General features: G+C 41.6%; 1 protein-coding gene and 1 long non-coding RNA gene across 5 annotated transcripts in view; one reads left to right on the top strand and one right to left on the bottom strand.

The window, feature by feature from the left end:
* The window catches only part of UNC13B (unc-13 homolog B), a 400,249-nt gene that overhangs the window by 151,298 nt on the left and 226,381 nt on the right, over positions 1–22,570 (top strand). For 2 of the 4 annotated variants that reach the window (XM_074952216.1, XM_074952215.1), the window contains 2 exons: positions 4,313–4,535; positions 12,267–12,392. In XM_074952216.1, the coding sequence (XP_074808317.1) occupies positions 4,313–4,535; positions 12,267–12,392 (349 nt within the window). The remainder of the gene's footprint in view (positions 1–4,312; positions 4,536–12,266; positions 12,393–22,570) is intronic. The other 2 variants (XM_074952218.1, XM_074952217.1) reach the window with 1 other exon arrangement.
* The window catches only part of LOC141987148 (uncharacterized), a 50,253-nt gene continuing 31,959 nt past the window's right edge, over positions 4,277–22,570 (bottom strand). The window contains exon 3 of the long non-coding RNA XR_012639452.1: positions 4,277–4,595. This is a non-coding gene — a long non-coding RNA (uncharacterized LOC141987148). The remainder of the gene's footprint in view (positions 4,596–22,570) is intronic.

The raw sequence follows: 22,570 nt of genomic DNA, 5'->3' as shown, positions 1-22,570 counted from the left end.
ATGGCCTCTGTATGCAGGAGGCGAGACTAGATTATAACAGCCACTGTTCCTTCATCACACTTTACTCTCAAATTTTCCCCAACAGTCACTTAAAGGTTTAAGAAAGCTGGAGTCATGTAAATGGCTCTTCTCTTTGGTGAGGGGGTGTGAGCTCATTGGAATGGAATTCAAAGCACTCTCCCCCATCTCCATTGTCCTAGGACTTGGCACACTGCATTGCTCTTACCACTGCTTGCGATATCCTTAGGAGTGAGATCAAGCTTGGGAACTGGATCCCAACTCTCAAGGGACAGCACAAGAAATTGCCATTAAACCACCAGGCAATTCTAAACAAGTTGAAACTTATTCTGGGAGAAGCCCCTCCTTCGCAGCTGGCCCTGGGTTGAGGATTTTTATAGCCAGTTTCTCCCTCAAGTAATGGTGGTGCTGTCAACCTCCCAGAAAACAAGATTTTTAAAGAAAAACACTTGCCCAAATGTAAACCTGATTGACATGGCTGGGGCAGAAATGAGTTGAAACTATTTTGAGACCAGTATAAAAATAACTAAATGCTCTCTGCCCTGTGGCAGTTGCATCAGAATTACTGTACTGATGAAAATAGGGAATTTGGAATTGGATATGCCAGCTCCCCAAAGTTCACATGTGTACTTGCTGTCTCTTGTGTCTTGCTTTTTCTTTTCAGGCTCTAGATCCTTACTCTGTCAATCCCTCTGTGTGATGTGATTTTGTCCAATAGCTTTTCATTATATATGTTGACTGTATGCATGAATATTCAGTTATTTATCAGAGCAGAGCATGCCTCTTCCCTTTCCCTTGGGTTTATCCCCTTTACACAGTAGGACTGTAGACTGAGAGACTGTTTGCATCCCCTGAGAGCTTTTGGTGCATGTGAAGTTTCCTAAACCAATTCCTTGAAGTCTTTTTACCAGTGTGTGCCATTATATCTTTAGTTACTAACATACTGGTTTTCAAAGACTACCTTCTTTATGAGATGGCTTAGCGGGAGTGGGAAAACTGACAGCAGCAGCATCCTCAGGCAGATGATGCTGTAAGTTATCCCATTCCCATTCATTTGCGTGAAGATTATTTTGCTAAAACATAGTAAGCATTAATACCTGTTCCTTTCTATTGAATGGATAGTGTATCTGCAAAACTGCTTCTGCAAGTTGTTGTCAGTCTCCTCCTCTTCTTAGGATGAATTAAATTCCTTTTAGTAACAAGAATATTGATGCACTCGTGTCACCGCCACCGCATCTTGCTAAACACTTCTGCTAAAGTAAAACATACTGCTGCCTGTGTAAGAGACAGATGTTGATATCCTTACTCACACTGACTCGTCCGTGGAACTACTCATGGAGCAAGGCACTGAAGTGGGGCTGCGTGTGCAGTAAGGTGCTGTTCAACATAAGTAATTGAAATAGAATCTGGCCCTAAATTATTAGTATACTTGCCACCAGTCTTGCTTTCTAGTGGTGTTAACATCCCTAGACATACTGCCGATGCTCAGGGCATTTATCAAAGATACAGTATATGTTTGATGTAGCCTCATTGTAATCACTGGATTCTGGACTCCTATTCTTTAAAATTGCTATCAGTAAAACATGCTCTAACTTGGGACCCATGAGTCTACACATGTTGTGCATTAATGATGACATAGAGAAATCCTGGTGCCACGTGTTATAAATACTTATATTCTATCAACTTGGATAATTAATGTATAAATTTAATCTACAATTTTACAAATGCTAAATTCCTGCTTTTGGAGAGACAGGGTGGGTGACGTAATATCTTGTATTGGGCCAACTTCTGTTGGGGAGGGAGACCAGCTTTCGAGCTGAAGAAGAACTCTCACCAGAAGTTGGTCCAATAAAAGATATTACCTCACTCGCCTTATGTCTCTAATACCTTGGGACTGACATGGCTACAACAACACTAAATTACCGCTGTGATTCTCTCTGCGGGGAGAACCTCCTTACTGAGACGTAATGTGCATCACCATTGTTACAGAAGAGCAGAACATCTATTGGAACTCTTCAGAGTGGAGAATTTTACCTTTTGTACTGTAAGGTGGATTCTCTACAGTCAGTGTAGTGAGCTAATATCCTTTGAAAGACTGACCATGCAAATGCATAATCGCGAGGTGGTTTAGTGGCGTTAACTGGAAAGTGTTATGCTGCACTGAGGGATGTCACCATTTCTTCATTATTCAATATGCCCTAAATTGAGGGGTTTGCAGAAAAACATTAAGTAGTTGCCAGAAGGAACCCCAAATATTAAGTTAGTATAGAGTGGTGACACGAACCTTCGAAGTAGCACTATGTTACCCTTCTGAGGCTGGGGTCCCATTTTGCTAGGTACTGGGCAAACAGATAGATGACAGTCCCTGCCCCAAAGATTTAGGACTTAACTCGTCAGCGGTAGTCAGCACCATTGCACATCAGGTCATTAATTTTTACACAGCACGGCCGTACTGGTTTTGTTTGTTTTTGAGGAGTAAGCAGTTTTAAAATCCTTTTCTAAGTTGATAAAGTTTCCAAGACTGAGTGTTGTAAGGGGGAAATTGTTGATATTTTTTTGTTTTTGCTGCACGGTTACTCTGTTACTGTATTTTATGGGGTTCCAGTTTTTTTTCCAACTAGAGTGCAAGATTGGCACCTCTTTGGTTTTTAATGAATCCAAATAATTCAATGTAATAGCAATTCATTTTTGTTTAATGTATGGAGACTGACAAGAACTGCATAGCATTAGTCTATTAAGAAGCAGAAGACTATATGCTATGTTCATTGAAGACAATCAAATTGACTAGATTTGATTTATGAATAGAAAGTCTGTTTGAAGGAGATTTCAACTAGATGTGCTGACATGTTCTCCAGTGGAGGTGGTTTTTGTTTTCTTCCGTGTCAGGATATTACTATACCTTTGCACTATATTAAGGGAAACAGATTGTTTCAGTAATAGCAAACCTTAAATTATATGAAACAATAGAAACTGTTAAGTCAAAAGAAACGAAAGCTTCAATGGAAAACATGTATCCATCTACTGTGGATAATTTCAATCTGGAATATCCAGAATTAAACTTCCATTTGTTTGTAAAAGAAATGGGGAAAGCAAACGAAGAAACCAACCTGTATTCTTATTTCCTTGCTCAGTCCCAATCAGTCTGTGCTGTGATGCTGGCTGATTGAGGCATGCATGAAGTACGGAATCAACTTCTCAGACAGAGCTTTGATTTGATTGTCCTTTCTATTCAGGCTTTGGTGCTAGTGGTGGTCATGAGGAATAATGGCTGATGGTTGTGATTTTTCTTTATTTCAAGCATGTTCGCAATGCACTTCACCTGCTTTATCACGGTTATCTATTTATTGACTGGAAACTTGCAAAGATAAAGTTGCCATACTGCATGGCCTAGTAGGAGCTTTATTTTTTAGGCCATGAACAGATGTCAGACTAGAACTTTCATTTTTCTTCTCTTTTAGAAGGGTTATAAGTTGCGATGCCTTTCAAGGGAGAGGTGCAATATGTGGAGGGAGCTTTTTTGTTGCGATGGTATTTACACAACAGACATTTGTGCTGACTTCTTGAAGTTTCTAAATGTGACGATTAACTGTAGCTACGGGAATGGGTTAAATGTAGCAATTCCAGTAAGAAGAAATAACTTGTATACCGGCAGAGTTACTCTGCTAGTTGATTTTGGCTTTCCTCTTGACTGACAAGCATATGAGCCTTTCGATAATCTCTGTCCCTGAGAGAAATGAAACATTTTTGATATCGGTAAAGTGTGTTGAAAGGAGTGATACAGTGATTGTAAACATGTAAAGGGAAACAAGTTAGAAGCTTTATTTAATTTCCTTTTCTGCTCCTCTGGTTTGATTGGGCTTTAAAATCAGTCACTAGATGAGAGAGTAAAATAAAATCCTCAGGGCAGACTCAACTTCGCACAGGGGAATGTACTTCTCTGACAACTGAATTGTTTTTGTTAGGGTTTTTGCAACTGTAGTAAAGGAATCCAAGAAAGTTTCCTAAATTAAAAGCATCTTGTGCTCCTATTTGTCAGCAGTGGTTGAAGGGAAAACAAAAAAAGTAAATGTTCGTCTATAAGGAGGTGGCAAATGAGAGAGAAGGAAAGGTAAACAGGGAACTCTTCAATATAAATTCGGAGAACATGAGATCACACTCTGCATTGCCTTTTTAGGACCCCAGCATTACAGAAAAGGCCTCTTAAAAGACTTTCTGCTTTGAAGTGTGAAATGGGTGCTGCTTGCCCATCTGAGTGGAATTGGTGAGTTGTGCTCTAACTACGTTTGTTTCTTAGCCTTGGAAGACCCTGATAGTGCAGTGGATGACAGAGACAGTGACTACCGCAGTGAGACCAGCAACAGCATTCCTCCTCCTTACCACACAATCTCACAGCCCAACGCTTCTGTGCACCAGTTCACTGTGCCCTCTCGCCTGCAGCAGCAGGGTGTGTCTCGGGACTCCTGCATGGACTCCATGCAGAGCTGTGATCTGGATTACCAGGAACGTATGGCCATCAGGTGGGTGCTGACTTTAAAACTGTAGCTCTTTCTCTGCCATTTGAAAGTTTACTGTAGATCCTGAAAGCATAATGCAAACTGATGAGGGACAGCCTAGAGGTTTTAAAAGTATTGTAATAAGACAGCACAAGGTATCCTCACCTGCCTTGTGAATAGATGTGCTCTTCTAGTCTAAATCTCCACCTTTGAATAACACAAGTACTGTGGCAGATCCTGCAGCCTAGTTTCATAAAAGAATTTTTAGAATGTGTTGAAACTTAGGAGCTTGATTGGCTCTATTTTTCCTTAAATAAATAAATAAAAGGGTAGAATGCTTGAAAATGTCATCTGGCAATTGTGTGCTACCTTTAGAAGCAAATGAAACTCAGTGTAGCAGTGCTGTCCTATGGTAAATTTCCTCTTCACTGGTGACAAATTAATTTTCTGTTTCACGTTAGCTGTTATCCCTCTATCAGCTGCTCACACAAAGATTATTCAAGGAAGGAGCCTTTCTCTTCCCTTTTTCCTACCTGTTAGCACACAGCACTGTTGCATAACATGGGTTTTGCCTCTGTGTGTACCTGGCGCTGTAAGAAAGTACGGGTTTATTGCCAGAAATTGATATCCCCCCCCCCCCCAGATCTTTTTCAATTTAAGGTGGTGGTTTGCACATAGCAGAACATTATACAGTCTATGTGGTTCTTCTTTTGATCACAAATCAGCATTTCTCAACCATTACTTCACCCTGTCCAGCTCATTAGGTGAATAATAATAATAATCGTATTGCTTAAGAGCCCTAGTCAGGAACCAGGATGCCATACAAACACTTAGCAAGAACACAGGCCCACAAAGCTTACGATCTAAATATATGAAAAAGAACAGGTGGATGCAACAGATAGGCAGTGGGAGCACAAGGAAACAAGGAGACAATGTTAGTGAGCTTGATAGGCATAGGTTTTGGAGAAATAGGACATGATGCTTTGATATACACTTCATGTGCTGAAATAATCTGGAAGGGAAGGGAACATATATCTACGAAAAAAGTGAGAGGTGCAGAGTTTTTCACTTTCTGTATCAAACTGGTCCTATTCCCAAACCCTTGGCATGCCTCCCTAACTGAGGGTACACTTGCATTCTGAAGTCTAGACATCAGTTGTTCTCATGGGTTGTGCTTATGTTTAATGGCATATCCTTAACTGTGGTGGTTTTATTATAGTGATCATACAGTTAACGCAGTCAATTAGTATCTAATTAGAAATACTTTACTTTACCAGTAAAATTCAGCTTTTACTTTGTCACTGCTAATGGGACTTTGTGGTATGTGTATTTTTGTACTTTTATCTATAACAGTGTGATGTATTATTCTCAATGCATTCTAGACCATTAAACACATAATCAGATTCTTTCTCATGCATCCTGTGCAGTAGATAAGTTATTACACATAGGACTTCCTATTCAATTATTTCAAACTCTTATTGTCATCTGTCCTTGCGCAGACGTGTCAGTGTGGCTTTGCTACATAGGCTTATTTTTTGCCCACTTTATCAAAATAGCATTTTTTTAAAAAAAATTCTAACATTAGGTGGCTGCTAGTGGGTTTTCTGTGGGGGAAGTAGATTGTGTGTGGTGGTGGTGGTGGGGATTGCTTGTGCTTGCTGTTTACATTGCGCCCAGCTCCAGCATCTGTTTGTAAATTCACCTTTTGTTCACAAACCAGTACAATTAATTCAGGGGAGTCTGATGGCCTGTGTTATGCAGGAGGTCAGACCAGATGATCACAGTGGTCCCTTCTGGTCTTATAACCTGTAAATCTGTTAATCTCTTGGTTTCCAAATTTGAGTCCCAATAAATAACTTCTTCTGCATCATTACTGGTGATTTGTCCTCCAGCTGTATGTGTTTATGCTTGTAATTCTTTTGCAGTGTGAGCTGAGTGATTCACATCTGCAAAATGCTTGCTTTTATTGCATCTTGAACTCTTTACCTAGGGAGATGGTAGATTCTCCATCATTTGCAGTCTTTGGGTCGAGACTGGATATCTTTTTGACGGATATGCTCTAGCTCAAACAGAAGTTATGGGTTTGAGGCAGAAATTATTGAGTGAGGTTCTTTAGCCTCTGCAGTGCAGGAGGTCAGACTACATGATCCCTTTTGGCCTTAAAATCTACAAATCTGTCACCACATCCTTGTGTTGGACAGATTTGTATTTCATTATGATTGCACATTGCAAACAAATCTCTCTGCCACTTTGCTTGCATACTGTCTTTTTACTTTGGTATGTATTCTTAATTAGATACACTTCTGTTCTTTCGCTGCTTGCTAAGAGCTTGACTACATCAGGCGTTTTTGCACTGGTATAGCCAGACCAGTGCTGTCCCTCAGCATAGATGCACTGTACTGCTAAAAGCAAGGCTTGTGCTGATGCTACTTTACCCCTGTGGATGGTGATAATGCCTAGCTCTTTTCATCAGCAGATCCCAAAGGAGGTCAGTATCATTATCCCCATTTTACAGATGGGGAAACATGCTCACTGGGGGATTGCCCTAATCAGGCTGCATCTGTGCAGCTTCATGGCTATGAAAATCCCGAATGCAGACATGCTCGAATGCTTTGATTTGTGAAGAACAATTTCCAAGGCCTCTGTAAAGGCCTGCTGTTTTTTGGAAAATCAGTTGTCCAGAGCTTGAACTGGTTAAAGAATTCTGTGATGAAAGTATGATTGGTTAGTGGTTTGAGTGGTTGCAGACATGTATTCCACTCAGGTGTGGTAGTGCCAAATGAGGTTTTTCCTTCAGCAGTACTTGTGAGGGCAGTACACATGCCCTGTGTCTCCTTGTGGCTTGTCCTGAGATTATGTAATGTGGCATCCTGTCCCCCTTCAATTACTACTTACTGCCAGTGGCCTTAGTCGCAGCTATCCGTGTGTGAGGCTTTTCCTGGTGGTTTTTTCCCTCTGTGTTTGTCACCAAGTTTTTTTCACTTTGTAAATAGCTTTGATAGTTGTTAGTGGTACCTGTAGTCTAGTTAGCTGCCTTCTGCCTCTGGAGTGGCAACAGGCAGACCCTGGGACCCTGATTTTCCCTCAGAAAGAGAAAAGGGGTCACTCTGCATCTTGAAAACCCTCTCAAAAGAGGCTCCACAAGATGAATCAGGGATTCACTGGACATTGAATTCAGTACCTAAGGACACAGTTGTGACACTACCATTTTCGGTACCTTTGAGCCCACAGAAGTGGACTCGCTCTGTTTGTCTGTGCCACCCTCATTGCTACCTCAGGACTCAGTGGGTCTGTTGATACCACTTGCAATTCCAGGCCCTTCAACTTCTTCAACACTGGGGCTAAGGTTGATGCCATCGACTTACTCAGTGCCAGTGATGAAACACATGCTGCCTTCAGCACAGGTGACTGTGGGCTTGGTATTGGTGCACTCCTGCTCTGTGGCACTGTCTGCATCCTCACCTTGGTGCCAGAGGCCTTAGACTCCCCTCTGAGCCTGCACAGACTCAGTCATGCTCCTCAGCACTGACAGGAAGCGATTTTCTGGACTTTTTGGCAACCTGTCCTGTACCAACAACACACCCATCCTCAGGACTGACTTCGCACTTTTCTTGTTGGTTTATGGGTAAGTCAGGATATCCTGTGACCCCAGGTCGGTGGCTTATGCCCATGCTCACAGACTATCCAGAGGGCTCTTTAGGTTCCAGTGTGGTGTCTTCTCCACATCTCGTCTCCTCCACAGTGGAAGAAATCTTGCAGGTCCTCTAAGCTCCCTGCAGGGGAAAGACGTTGGTGCCAAGAGGGTTCCCATTCTTATAGCAATTACAAGCTATATTGGCCTCCTATGCTCTATTCCTTCTTGCAGTGTTCCTCCTGTGACTTGTGGAGAACTTTCTACTCTCACAGAGCTAGGACTCCACCCCAGCTGCAAGCAGACCTGCCTACCCTCAGAGGCATCAGCCTCTAGAGTAGCCCCCGCAGGGCTGTAGGAGAGTGTCCATCTTCTCGAGCCACAGCTCCCGGAGGACCCTTTGCCAGAGCAGCAACCACTCTCTCATGAGGCCACCTCAGCTATACCAACTCCCTTTCCATCACATCAGGCAGATCTAGGAGTCCTAGATTCCTCATCTCCCCTCTTAGCAGATTTTAAATCTTACCAGGATCTTAATCATAGAATCATAGAATCATAGAATATCAGGGTTGGAAGGGACCCCAGAAGGTCATCTAGTCCAACCCCCTGCTCGAAGCAGGACCAATTCCCAGTTAAATCATCCCAGCCAGGGCTTTGTCAAGCCTGACCTTAAAAACCTCTAAGGAAGGAGATTCTACCACCTCCCTAGGTAACGCATTCCAGTGTTTCACCACCCTCTTAGTGAAAAAGTTTTTCCTAATATCCAATCTAAACCTCCCCCATTGCAACTTGAGGCCATTACTCCTCGTTCTGTCATCTGCTACCATTGAGAACAGTCTAGAGCCATCCTCTTTGGAACCCCCTTTCAGGTAGTTGAAAGCAGCTATCAAATCCCCCCTCATTCTTCTCTTCTGCAGACTAAACAATCCCAGCTCCCTCAGCCTCTCTTCATAAGTCATGTGCTCTAGACCCCTAATCATTCTTGTTGCCCTTCGCTGGACTCTCTCCAATTTATCCACATCCCTCCTGTAGTGTGGGGCCCAAAACTGGACACAGTACTCCAGATGAGGCCTCACCAATGTCGAATAGAGGGGAACGATCACATCCCTCGATCTGCTCGCTATGCCCCTACTTATACATCCCAAAATGCCATTGGCCTTCTTGGCAACAAGGGCACACTGCTGACTCATATCCAGCTTCTCGTCCACTGTCACCCCTAGGTCCTTTTCCGCAGAACTGCTGCCTAGCCATTCGGTCCCTAGTCTGTAGCGGTGCATTGGATTCTTCCATCCTAAGTGCAGGACCCTGCACTTATCCTTATTGAACCTCATCACGTTTATTTTGGCCCAATCCTCCAATTTGTCTAGGACCCTCTGTATCCTATCCCTCCCCTCCAGCGTATCTACCACTCCTCCCAGTTTAGTATCATCTGCAAATTTGCTGAGGGTGCAATCCACACCATCCTCCAGATCATTTATGAAGATATTGAACAAAACCGGCCCCAGGACCGACCCCTGGGGCACTCCACTTGACACCGGCTGCCAACTAGACATGGAGCCATTGATCACTACCCGTTGAGCCCGACAATCTAGCCAGCTTTCTACCCACCGTATAGTGCATTCATCCAGCCCATACTTCTTTAACTTGCTGACAAGAATACTGTGGGAGACCGTGTCAAAAGCTTTGCTGAAGTCAAGAAACAATACATCCACTGCTTTCCCTTCATCCACAGAACCAGTAATCTCATCATAAAAGGCGATTAGATTAGTCAGGCATGACCTTCCCTTGGTGAATCCATGCTGACTGTTCCTGATCACTTTCCTCTCATGTAAGTGCTTCAGGATTGATTCTTTGAGGACCTGCTCCATGATTTTTCCAGGGACTGAGGTGAGGCTGACTGGCCTGTAGTTCCCAGGATCCTCCTTCTTCCCTTTTTTAAAGATTGGCACTACATTAGCCTTTTTCCAGTCATCCGGGACTTCCCCCGTTCGCCACGAGTTTTCAAAGATAATGGCCAAGGGCTCTGCAATCACAGCCGCCAATTCCTTCAGCACTCTCGGATGTAACTCGTCCGGCCCCATGGACTTGTGCACGTCCAGCTTTTCTAAATAGTCCCTAACCACCTCTATCTCCACAGAGGGCTGGCCATCTCTTCCCCATTCTGTGATGCCCAGCGCAGCAGTCTGGGAGCTGACCTTGTTAGTGAAAACAGAGGCAAAAAAAGCATCTTCTCCAAAGGATTGCTTCAGCTCTGGTTATATGGGGAGAGTCACGCTGGCATCTGTGGGGAGTTGCGCCGAACCTTCCACCTGCCCTGGCGGGGGGACCCAAGCAACCCCAGGCCAGGTGGAGGGACCCAGGTTCCCCACAACTGCCAATGCGGCTGTCCCCAACCTGATTCTGGCAAGGGGGGCAGCTCGGAGCTGCAGCCCGGCCGCGATAAGAGCTGGGCGGGCAGCTGTGTGGAGCTACGGAGGACCCTCCACCTGCCCTGGGCATGGGGCCTGAACAGTCCCCTGCCCAGTGTCCCTGCCCCCTAGGCCTCCTACCCAGGGCAGGTAGAGGATCTGTGCTGTGGTTCCTCACAGCTGCCTGCCCGGCTCTTACCATCAGCTGTGCACCGATACAAAATTTGTATCCACATCCACGCTGCTATTCGCAGAAATGGTCCAAGGGGATCTGCTTCTGCAGATGCGGATATGAAGCGGATACCCGTGGATTTGCAGGGCTCCACGCATGAGAGATCAGGCAGTATCAGCACAAACAGTATCTCTGTGGATTGCTTCCTGCATCCATTCAGCGTATGTCATAGCTAGTATTCCTCCTCCACAGATGTGCTTGGCTTAGTCAACAAGGGCCCAAGCTGCACCTGTGGCTTTCCTCGGGAATGTTCCCATTACTGGACATTTTATAGGGCTGCTATTTGGTCCTCTGTGCATACATTTACTTGGTGCTGGGCTGTCACAGCCGCTTCTGATGGAAACGGTAATCGCTGTTCAAGTAAATGCCAATCCCATCTCCGAACTGTACTGCTTGGGAGTCACTTGAGTGGGATACATATCTACAACCACTTGAAGAAGAAAAAACAGTGACTTACCTGTTCTGTAACTGAGGTTGGTATGGACACATCTTCCACAACCCACCCTCCATCCCCTCTTCTTCAGTCTTAAACCAGCTTCTCCAGTGTGAAGGAACTGAGGGATGTCAGGGCGGTGCTGCTTTTATATAGCCTCAGGAGGGGTCATGAGGAGACATAGGGCATGTTCACAGCCCCGACGGGTACTGCTAGGGGAAAAATCTCTAACACCAGTGCGTTTGGCACAAACCCAGCAGGGCACAATACACTTCTGCACCCACATCTTGAAGAACAACAGTTACAGAACAGGTAAGTCACTTTTTTCAATTGTTAAATTTCATAAGTATATCGGACTGTGTGTAGGAAAACATTAAAGACAAGGCAAATCTGTTAAAAGGACTTTAGCAGCCTGTTTAGGTCCAAAACTACTTGCATTAAAAGTGAGCTGAATCTCAATCAGCCTCCTATTCAATCCATCTAACCACTCTTTTTGTGGCATGCAGGTCACCATATTTTCTAAGCGCCCATGAGGATTTATGTCTAGATATCTGTTTTAAAAACTTCTCTAGAAATGAAAAGGAGTACTTGTGGCACCTTAGAGACTAACCAATTTATTTGAGCATAAGCTTTCGTGAGCTACAGCACGAAAGTTTATGCTCAAATAAATTGGTTAGTCTCTAAGGTGCCACAAGTACTCCTTTTCTTTTTGCGAATACAGACTAACACGGCTGTTACTCTGAAACCTCTCTAGAAATGCTGCATGAGAGAGCTTTCCTTTTCATGATGGTAATTTGGATCCCCAGTCAGGGTGATCCTGGTCCTTTAAGATAAGGACATGGATTTTTATTTCCCTCTGCCCCGACCTGCCTAATATCTTTGTTTTGCTCTTTCTTAGACTAGCCCATGTTTTAGTCCCAATGATGATGTGACTCTAGAGTACCAGACTTCCTATCTGTGGGTTTTTTAGTTGAAATTTTATTTGCAATATTAAGTTTGGAATCAATATGTAACTACCTGTCTTCCTGCTCTTACTCTATTTACTTTCAAGGCGATATGATAGCATAGATTCCACTGTGAGTGGCCGATCTGACCTAGAATCTGCATCTGAGTCTAGTCAAATGACAAGCCGCCAGTACTCGCTAGAAAGCAGGCAGTCTCTAGATTTGTCCGATAGGTGGGTTAACCTCTTTACAGCTAGATGTTTGTCTAATCTACTTGATGTTGCTGTTGTGATGTCATCTTGTGATATACTTCAGCCGACTTTCATTGTTTGCATGCCTTCACTGTATTTCCGAACTGTAGCTTAATGATGGGCTGATGTCATTGCTTGTTTCCATTCCAGGTGTTGTACTTAAATTTGTTTGTTTCTTTTTAGTGAAATGTAACATTTTTATAAAGTAGGGGAAAAACTCTTAATTGAATACATTTCTCACATCAGAACAGGTCTATTCCTTTGATGCCTAACTGTTCTGATTATTACTGTAGAGTCTACAGACTTTCTTCACACATTCACATGGCTCCCTTTGCATTCAATTGTGACTTGTGTGCACTGGATCCAAGCGCTGGTCTGGCCCTAGGAGGCATCCTAATTTGCTGGTAACTTTGTAAAACGACTTATCCTCATTACTGGCTTTAAATGTCCATTATAAAAAATTACAGTAGCTATTTTCACAAAACAGGATTCATTTTAAAGTAATGAGCACCTTTCAGATTAACAGAAACTTGCCTAATATTAGCAAAATATACAGTCCTTGAAATTCAAGTGAAAATGCAATTAACTGTTCGAGCATTCCTTAAATTATAACACCATAATCTCAAGACACCAAAATATATCTGAAGTTGCATTATTATAATCTTTCACCGATAACTCTTCTACTTCAAACAGCCATTCCTTAATTTTTGTAGAAGATCTGTGTCATAATTGTTATGGAAGTTTTTGACCCTGCAGACTATTATGGTAATGTTTGATCCCTTGATTTAAGAAATGTTATATAGTCTCTTAGTAGATGATGATCTTTCAGTGTCTACACCATTGTATGTGTTCCATGTTTTATATTTCTTTTGTTAATGCATTTAATTCACTATTCTTCTGGTCTTCTCATTTAAACTGTCCTTTGAAAAAAATTTTAACTTTCTTTCCTCCCCTTCACTCCTTCCCCCTTTTTTTTTGCCTTCTCTCCCTTTTTATTTTCATCTTTCGTTTATCAGACAAGGATCTCTAGTTAAAAGTGAAAAGGTCAGGATCATTCCATTTGATTCTGAAGTTGAAGAAGAAGAGTGGGAGAGTAACTATGAGGAGATCCTAGAAAAAAGTAATAGAAATAGAAATTGTCAGGAAACAAATGTAAAGAAAACCCAAACGTACTCAAAAAAGGAGACTTTCAACCACCATGAAAGATCAAGATATTGCCAGAATGTGTGTGTGGAGTCAGGAACTTTAGATATTCCTAGATATCCTCAGGAATATGATACAATAGATAGGAGAAGGAAAAAGAAACTAAGATACAAAAATTTTGATGAGAGTGAACAAATAAGCCTACATTATAATGGAAGTCTACATTTGCCTGTGGAGAAAACAGTCTCTTTCAGTGGTATCGCAACTAGGTCTGAACCTAACAGTGTTTTCCCAGTATATGAAGGAACTGAAAAATTTAATGGCTGCAGCATCGAAAATAAAGAACAGCTACCTGATTATCCAATTTTGCGTCCGTACAAAAATGGCCTAATGGTTAAAAGTGGCAAGTGGACCATCAAGCAGCGGGCAAACCATGACTGTGATGGCTCAGTTCACTTTCGCAGTGAAGAAGTAACAAATTCAGAACAACCAGTCAATACTTTTGTGCCATTAGATAACCCTGAAGAATTTGACAGCAGTGCTTCTGAGGAGCTTCAATATTCACCTGTTTCAGATGATGAAATGGAAGAATTAGCTGTACTTTCACAAACATGGTACAAATCAAATGTTTGTCATCTTGACCGCTTCACAGATAATCATGCTGCAAATTCAGTATCTCAGTTGCAAAAGGCTAACTGTGACAAAAAACATAGGACTAGAGGAGGCAAGTATGGCAATCCAGTGCAAAACTTGACGCTTTCTCCAGTTGAGGAGCCAAGTGAGGAATATGTTGATGCGCTGGATGAACTACAGTGTCTGGTAGAAACTGTATCTGAATACTTGGCTGAAAAGGAGGAAGAGATTAGCAAATTTGGTACTCTCCCAAAAGCGACAAATTCTGAGTGTGCGTCACTCATGCGGGATAATGCTGATAATTCAACGGAGAAATATGTACACCCTAATCAGGCAAAACCTGCTATAATGGAGCACAAAGAGAACAGCAAAGGCAAATCTGAATCTCTCCCAGACTTGTCAGGTGTAAAGAACACAGTAAATTCCTTATTTGGTTCTTTCACTGAGAAGATAGGCTCAAGTACAAAGCACTTCACAACCTCTGTTGAAAAGCTTGTGTCTTCAGCACCAGAGAAACCAGAAACTCTAAGCCAATCAGAGGGTGGAATCTCAAAGAGATACTCTAGTAAACCTAAATCTGAGCATGTAGCCCCGGAAGTGAAAGTGGAAAGTAAGGCTGATATAAAAGTTTCCATACATTCATTATTACCATCCCAGACAAGCAGTGACAAAGGGGTGCCTGATGCAAACTTCAGTAGCACAGAAGCCACTAAGAGAGAGGATATAACTTTTACAGCTCCTTGTCTTCAGGAGTCATCAGAAAACAACACCACGAGCCAGCAGCCTTCACCCCAGAATCAAAATTCAGTTATGAATTCAGTTTTAGGTATGTTTAATCCTTTAAAAATCTTCTCTGAAAAAGAAGTACCAAAAAAAGTAATCATAAAAGATGAGCAAACCAAGGAAGAAAGACCTCTTATAAGTGCTTCTGAGACAAACAAAAGTGAGAAATCCTCTGAAGAGAACACAATCACCAGTGTTGTTTCTGAAACTAATCAAAATGAAACTAAAAGTGAGGCAGAAGTTAACACAAGCAGCAATTCTGTATCCTCAATCTTTGGTAAACTTACAAACTCACTCAGTTCCTTTAGCTTGAAAGCCAATTTTGAGGGTCTAGTAGTACCCAAGCAGGAGGGTGGGCCACAGAAGTCTTCAGATTTTCATCATGTAGGATATCAGCCTGACATAATTGTAGAAGAGTGCATAAACATTTCAGGAAATCAGTGTCCAGATAATGAATTGGAAAACAAGCAAAGTGGAAGTAAAGTGGAGGTTCATTCACAACCTCCAGAGCAAGGTATAACATCTGATAAGTTTTTCAGTCCGCTCAAAAAATCCTTCAGCCAGTTATTGCTTCCTTCTGCTGAATCTGTGCAAAAAGAAGCCTCATCTGGACTCTCAAAAGGCCACAGATCTGAAGATGATATAAGACAAAACAGTTCCACAAATGAACATTCCTTCCCATTTACTGGTAAACTACAGATTCCTTTTTTTAGTGGTTTTGGTTTTTCAGACAAGCTGCAGAATACAAAAGAGAAAGGAAGCATCTTTCCTTCTTTGTTTAAATTTGCTTCTGCAGAAAACCTGGTAGCCTCAAAAAATCAAAGCAGTCAGAGTTTTAGTGACATAACTTCAGCGGTTAAAGATGAACACAAAAGTAGTTATTCAGGAAATGCCAAATTTTGCTCATTAAAGTCTACTTCAGTTCCAAATATACCAAATCATAAAGAGGAACCTATAAGAATAAAAAACACTCATAAGGAAAACAGTACATGTGCACAAGAAAATAGAAATCAAAAAAGTCCCTCGGCCACCTTTAAAGTTACACATACAAAGTGTGGATCTGTGAATGGTCAGGAAAAAAGTAGAAATATAAAACAGGATATGACGACAGCAGGACTAAACACAACAGACTTAAAATCCATGTCTTCTGGTGGAGAGAGAGACCTTAAAAGCATGGATGATACAAAGAAGAAAAACACACAACAAGGTTTGCTTTCGGGACGTTTTTGGTTTTCTTCTTCTGAAAATATTCCCAATAGGCAAGAGATGTATGTTAAAAATGAAAGGGACGACCAGAAAAACAGTTCACCTGGGTTATTTTCTGGGATATTTAAATTTTCTTCAAGTGAAGATGTGTCTGACTGTAAGCAAGATGAGATGAAATCAAATTCACTAGGCCTCATGAAGTTTTTTGATAGAAGTGAGGAGTCTAACTTAAAAAAAAAATCCAGTGGTTCAGACATAACTTCTGATGCTGAAGGAATCCCTAAGGAAAAACAAGAAACTTCCAGCTTTTTGAAAAGTTTCATATTCAGACCAAAAGAGAAACTGCATGACACAAAAGTGATGGAATCTTCCAAAACTAGTGATCATTTACCCAACGTAATAGTAAACAAAACAGAGGAACACCATATTCCCTACTATGGGCGCTCTGCATCTCAGAATGAGCTGTGTTCTCAACAGAGGGTACAAGACTTATCTGGGAAATCTGTAATTGGCAGGCAAGTCCCTAACCAAGATATAGAATTTAAAATGTATCATACTCTCTTAAATGAAGGATCCAATGAATTTCTTAACTTTTCTTTGTTGGATGGTAAAGCCCATAACATATCGGAGCAGTATCCAACTTTTGAAGAAACAAGAAGTCATTCTAGCTTTGAATGGGAGTATGACACGGGAGAATTTTCTGCAGACGCTCTGGAAGTAAAACAGCCAGTTAATTATGTCTTAAACCAGAACTTTGATGTACCTACTGAGTTTTTGGACTGGCCTGTGTCAAATGACACAGTAATGAATCTATGTAAAAAGGATGGAAATGCAAATGTTATCGACTGGAGAATAAATGCAAATTGTGACAGACAGAGTATAGATTTAAGTGGAATGTCATATGAATCCTTTGATCAGTTAGTGTTTCAAGAAGTCGGTTTAGAAGCAAATGACATGCGGGCAACTAGTTCTCTCAATGGAAATGGCAGTAATCTTACACCTTTTGAAACAGACTACAGCTGCTCATTAGAAGAGTTGCCTATGGACTTAAGCTACTCATCTGGTTGTGATGGAACTATGTGGACTTTAATTGACCAAGAGTCTATAAGTATGGATGAAAGTTTTGTGTATTCAACGTACAGTCAGGAGTACGAGCACTGGCTGACGCTGCTTGAGCATGGTGTATGGTGGCCATCAGAAGATGGTGATTGTGGACACTACATGTACAGTGATGGTCAGTATGTCTATTCACTGCTCACTGATCCGACAGGACAGTATGTCTATGTATGTGCACCTGAAATGTACTCGCATCAAGAATATTGGAGCTATAACTTTCAGATGGATTCAATTCCAAGGGCAGTGTTGGAAGATAACATTGCTGTTTGTGGTTTCAAAGTCCCTCTTGGCAGTGAAGATGAACTATTGTGGTTTGCTGAAGAGGAGCAGCTAGATAATTACCTTATAAATAAGCCTCTTGATTTGTCTGTAGCTTTGCAAAGAAGTGATCAGCTAATGAACATGAATTTGGAGACCTTTTCACAAATGTTTGAAGAGTCTATTTATTACCAAAGAGAGCAGCCATTAGATTTTTCAGGTTATAAACTTCAAAAACTCAAAGTAGATTTTAGGCCTGAAAAGGAAAGTGGGTATTATTCAGAAGAACCTCCACTAACCCTTGATCTTAGAACACATTCCAAAGTGACTTCTAGTTGGACGTTAAATAAAGAGTTTGACATCAAGCAATCAGACAAAACCATCCCTATAACAACTTCTGAGAGTGGATCATTAGGATTTTTTGGCTTCCATCTGTTTCAGTCCTCTCATAAAACAGATGAACCTTCTGCATCTGCTGACAGTTGGACAGAATTCAAAAAGACTGCAGAAGATAAAAAAACAGTGAACAAAGTCACATCTTTATTTTCTGCTTTGGGTGGCTTAATTGGAAAGGCTTCAGGTTCTGACATTAATGAGTTTTTGGAGGATTCTACCATGAAGACAACAGGTACACAGTCAAAATTATCTGGACATAATAATAATGATGTTCTGTCATTAACATCAAAATTAGGGGATGATACACAAACTGGGCAAAAGACTCCCACTGAGCCTGAATTAGGGAGAAATGGTGCAACAGAATTTCATAAACTACAATCTATTAGAAACGAAAAGCATGAATTTACTCAGATGAAAAACATCCATATGAAAGAACAAGGATTAACAAAATCATCTTCTCAACTAAGCCAAACTATTCCTGATAGCAAGGCAAATAGAGCAGATAAGACCATTAAGACAAGTCCAGTTTCAAGTCATCTTGGACCCCAAGTAAGTGGTGAGGAGCACAAGAAACCTCAGCCAAATCAGAACCAGTCGTCCACAGAGCCAGAGGAAACTTTATTTAAAAGTGCTTTGAAACTCTTTAGTTTAGGAGAAGATTCTTCTGCAAGTTCAACAGCTGAAAAAAATCAGGGTTCTGGATTTTTTGATTTCTTTAAAACACAGGTGAACAAAGGGCCGCAGCCATCAAATCTGGCAGAAAATGATAAAACCCTTCAGGAGAGAAAGGAGACTTCAGGTATTTCATCATTGTTTGGTTCCCTGGGGGATATCTTCAAAGGAGATGCAGTCTCTTCTCAACAATTGGCAAATGCCACTGTTCTACCAAAAACCGATAGAGTTCCAGTTGAGTTCAGAGAGAAATTTGAAAAGGCAGGCAGCCAGCATAGTAGCATGCAGTCCCTTTCTTCTGCCATTGTTGGAGAGATTAGAACAGAGGCTCTGAACAAGCAGACCTCGCCTAGTCATAGTATACAAATGGAGCAACCAAGCAGAAAGGTAGAAGAGAACAACGATCGCAAAAACTCTGGAAATGCATTGAACAAGCCAGTACACACAGGTCCCAGAATCGGTCAGTTGAGAGAGCCCCCAGTGCAACACAGTAGTGCATCAGTGGTTATGCCAAAGCAACAAGGAGATAATCTTACGAGTGTCATGCCAGATCAGACATCTAGAGAGTCAGGGTTTAGTTTGCCTTTCAGTTCTTCAAATGCCACTGCTTCAAAATCACAGCCAGCACAACCACTCGGCAGGAGCATATTCTCATTCTTTAGTGGACCAGAGACCCCTACATCTTCAGCATCTGCTGCTAATCTTCCTAATGCTGAGCAGCTGGAAACAGAAGGGCTATTTAAGCTTCCCTCCTTCTTTTTGACTGGTCCGACAGTCAAGAAAAACGTGCCTCAAAGTAGTTCCAGCTTTAGTTTCTTCAGTCTGACATCTTTTTTGGATGAAAAACCACAAACTCCTCCAGAGAAGGAAAACATTGCAAAACATGCTCAGCAAGCAAACTCTAAGCCATTTATGAAGCAAAGCGTTTCTGTTGACTCTAGTATCAGAGTTACCAGACAATCGGGGTTAGACAGTAAAAAAGAGGCTCCTGGTATTGTGGAGCCAGTGGTTCTCAAACAAGAGACTTTGAACAACTTCCCCAGCAATGCAAATGAATTAAATGTTCCCATAGAAGAGCGGTTAGTAGAAAGCGTTGCTGAAGTAAGCAAAGAGAGCGGTGTAAAAAAGCCTTCACAGGTTGACAGGAATGCCACAACAGAGCCAGTTTCTTCCGATCCTTGCCTTGAAGTTTCTAAGTTACAAGAGGACAGTGAGTCCTTTTCTCCAGGGTTTCAGGAGCCAAAAGAACATCTCCCAGACAGCACAGGAAAGGAAGAGTATATTACACCTTCCTCAGCTAAGGAAGAGTATTCATGTTCAAAAGGACAAACTTCTGGAAACGGGGGTGGCAGTTCAGTTTCAGATGAAAAAAACAATTTCACAAATTTAAATGACTTAAATGTTACCAACAGTGTATCAAAGGAGGTAATCTCAGAAGAAAAATTGAATGTACCCAAGCATAAATTACCTGGGCACAAATTACCTGAGCCTACCTCTGGACTTAGATTAAAACAGGCACAAGAGTCAAAGTCTTTCTCAAAAATGCCAGAAACATCTCATTTGCAAAACACACCCAAGGAACCAGAGAATGACAAATCAGTACTGGATTCTTCAGTGGAAATATTTTCAAGCTTCATGACAAAAGTGAAATCTCCTAGAACTTTATCTGGCTTGTTCTCCCACTCTCAAACTCCAGCCGCTCCTAGTGCTCAAAAGAAAAGCCCCTCCTTTTTTGGTCTCTCTTCTCTCCCAAGTGGGCCATCTCCAACTTTCACAAATGATGTTTTTGGCATTTTTAAAGGTGCAAAAGAAACATCAAAAGAGGAGGTTTGTCTGAAACCCATTGCCAAACCTCAAGAAAGCAATTGTGGAAAAGACACCATAGGGTCAATTCCTATAAAAGATTCCAAAAAGCTAGAAGAAATATCCGCAGCCGAAGTGTTTGAAATAAAGACCAGCAATTCTCTGAAGGAAACTTGCCCATCAGACTCAGAAGAGAACTCCACAAAAGATTCTAGTATGCAAATAGATATTGGAGAAAATCAAAGACTTGAAACCAGTCAAGAGAAGTCTCAGCTAAATGCTTCAGAAATGTTGGTTTCATGTGAAGATCAAGTGCCTGAAGTACTTCAATTGAATGCTAATTTACAGCCCTCTGTAGAGTTGGGGAATGATGACTTGTGCCATTCAGATTTGGACAGTGCAATCGGTACAGAACAGACAATAATAACTGACCAGACATCTCTCGATTTGTGTCACTTAGATGTGGGCACTACACATGTAACAGAAGAACCAACAGAAGAAGTTGCCACTGAGGTGGATGTTAACTTCTCCCAGATTGACCTTAATAGTGTACTTGAACTGGAACCCAGAGCTCTAATTGATGAGGCAGATGTAAATTTGTGCCAGTCAGATCTGAGTACTACTCTTGAAACAGGAGTAGTCACTCCAGGGGATCAGGCAGATATTAATGCCTACCAGCCAGATGTGAATCGGACCCTTGAAATGGAACCAAATGTTCCTGCAGAGCTGACAGAACATTTAACAATGAATGAAACGACTACAGGAGCAACTAGCCCCAAATATGATTTGAATAAACAGTGTGAACCAACAAATGTTCCTCTAGATGCAAATAGTAGTAAACCTGTGTTTGAAATGCCAAGTATATCTGCTTTGTCAAAATTCAGCTTCATCTCGTCTTCTGCGGAGGGTGGAAAGCTGTTTGGGTCCTTCTTCTCACAACAGCCATCTTCTGCAAGTAAAATTGCAGCAGAGCCAGGCCTCATGTCCAGTTTTAAGAAGTTTTCTTCAACTCTGTTTGAAGGAGGTAATGAAGAAAAAGTGAGTAAGACAGATAGTGTTCAAGGGGCAGTGTTTGGCAAGAAGCTAGATTTTTCATTTCCTTGGCAAAAAGACAACAAAGAGACCTCTGTCAAAAGGGAACCGGATGTGCTGCCACAGCTTTTGTCAGAACCAGATGTAAAGGTGCTGGGAACAGTCAGTGCCGATGAGAATTCAAAATCTGCTGTGTCTAATCAACTAGATGATCCAAATACTGAATCAAGTTTGTCTACTGAGCAGCCTGACGTGGTGAATGGTGAACTTTCCGAAGAAGCGTCCGGAATCAGCAATATTGATGTGTCCAGCAAAAAGTTAAAAGACAGAGTTGCCGAAGAATCTGAAGATCAACAAAGCACAATTTCCAATAAACTGTCTCGTCCTCCTTCCGTGGAAGAGCCACCAGGAGAGTTACCACGTCAGCAGGTTGAGTCTGAACAGGAAGATCTTGTTTCTTGTCCTGACACAGTAGCGCTTCATCCTAGATCACAGGCAGCAGATCTGAATAGCACGGAACCATCAAATAAGAAAAGGCCAGTTACAAAAGCAGCATAATAAATGGTATCAAGCAATTGTCCATTTATAATGCAAGTGCTCTCTACCAGTAGATATCAAACTTTGTGTTACTGTGCATAATTTAGTCTTATCCCTATTTATGATCAATTGTTTGTAGCATTACTCGTAGTTCACATTAGCAAATACTGTTGTGTAGTCAGTAGATTAAACACTAAGTCCTTGTATCATTTTTCTCAACTTCCTCTGCTCTCCTGTGTGTTTTGTAAGAATGTAATTAGCTTACTCGTGCTCCTTTTGTGTTCTGTCTCAGTGAATGAGTTGTTTTGAGTGTTGCTTTCAGTAGCCTTTCACAACTTAATTCTTTGCGTGATAAAAGTACAGAATGGTTTTGCTTACTTGTTTAGTGATTATATTCACTGAAAAAAACATTTGTAACACTAGATAATACTGTGCTGTGCCCAGAGAATTGTTATTTATAAAATAGATGTTTGGCCTTTAAATTGTTGAAGCTTGATTTGCCATTGTAATAATTATTACAGAAATATTTAGAATGTTTTCCAATTTTTCAGGCTTTTTAGTATTTCCAAAGGTGGCAATGA

Source organism: Natator depressus, chromosome 5, assembly GCF_965152275.1.
Source record: "Natator depressus isolate rNatDep1 chromosome 5, rNatDep2.hap1, whole genome shotgun sequence".
Taxonomy (NCBI): Eukaryota; Metazoa; Chordata; order Testudines; family Cheloniidae; genus Natator; species Natator depressus.
The sequence above is the reverse complement of the archived record's forward strand: the minus strand, read 5'-3'. Positions and strand labels throughout refer to the sequence as shown.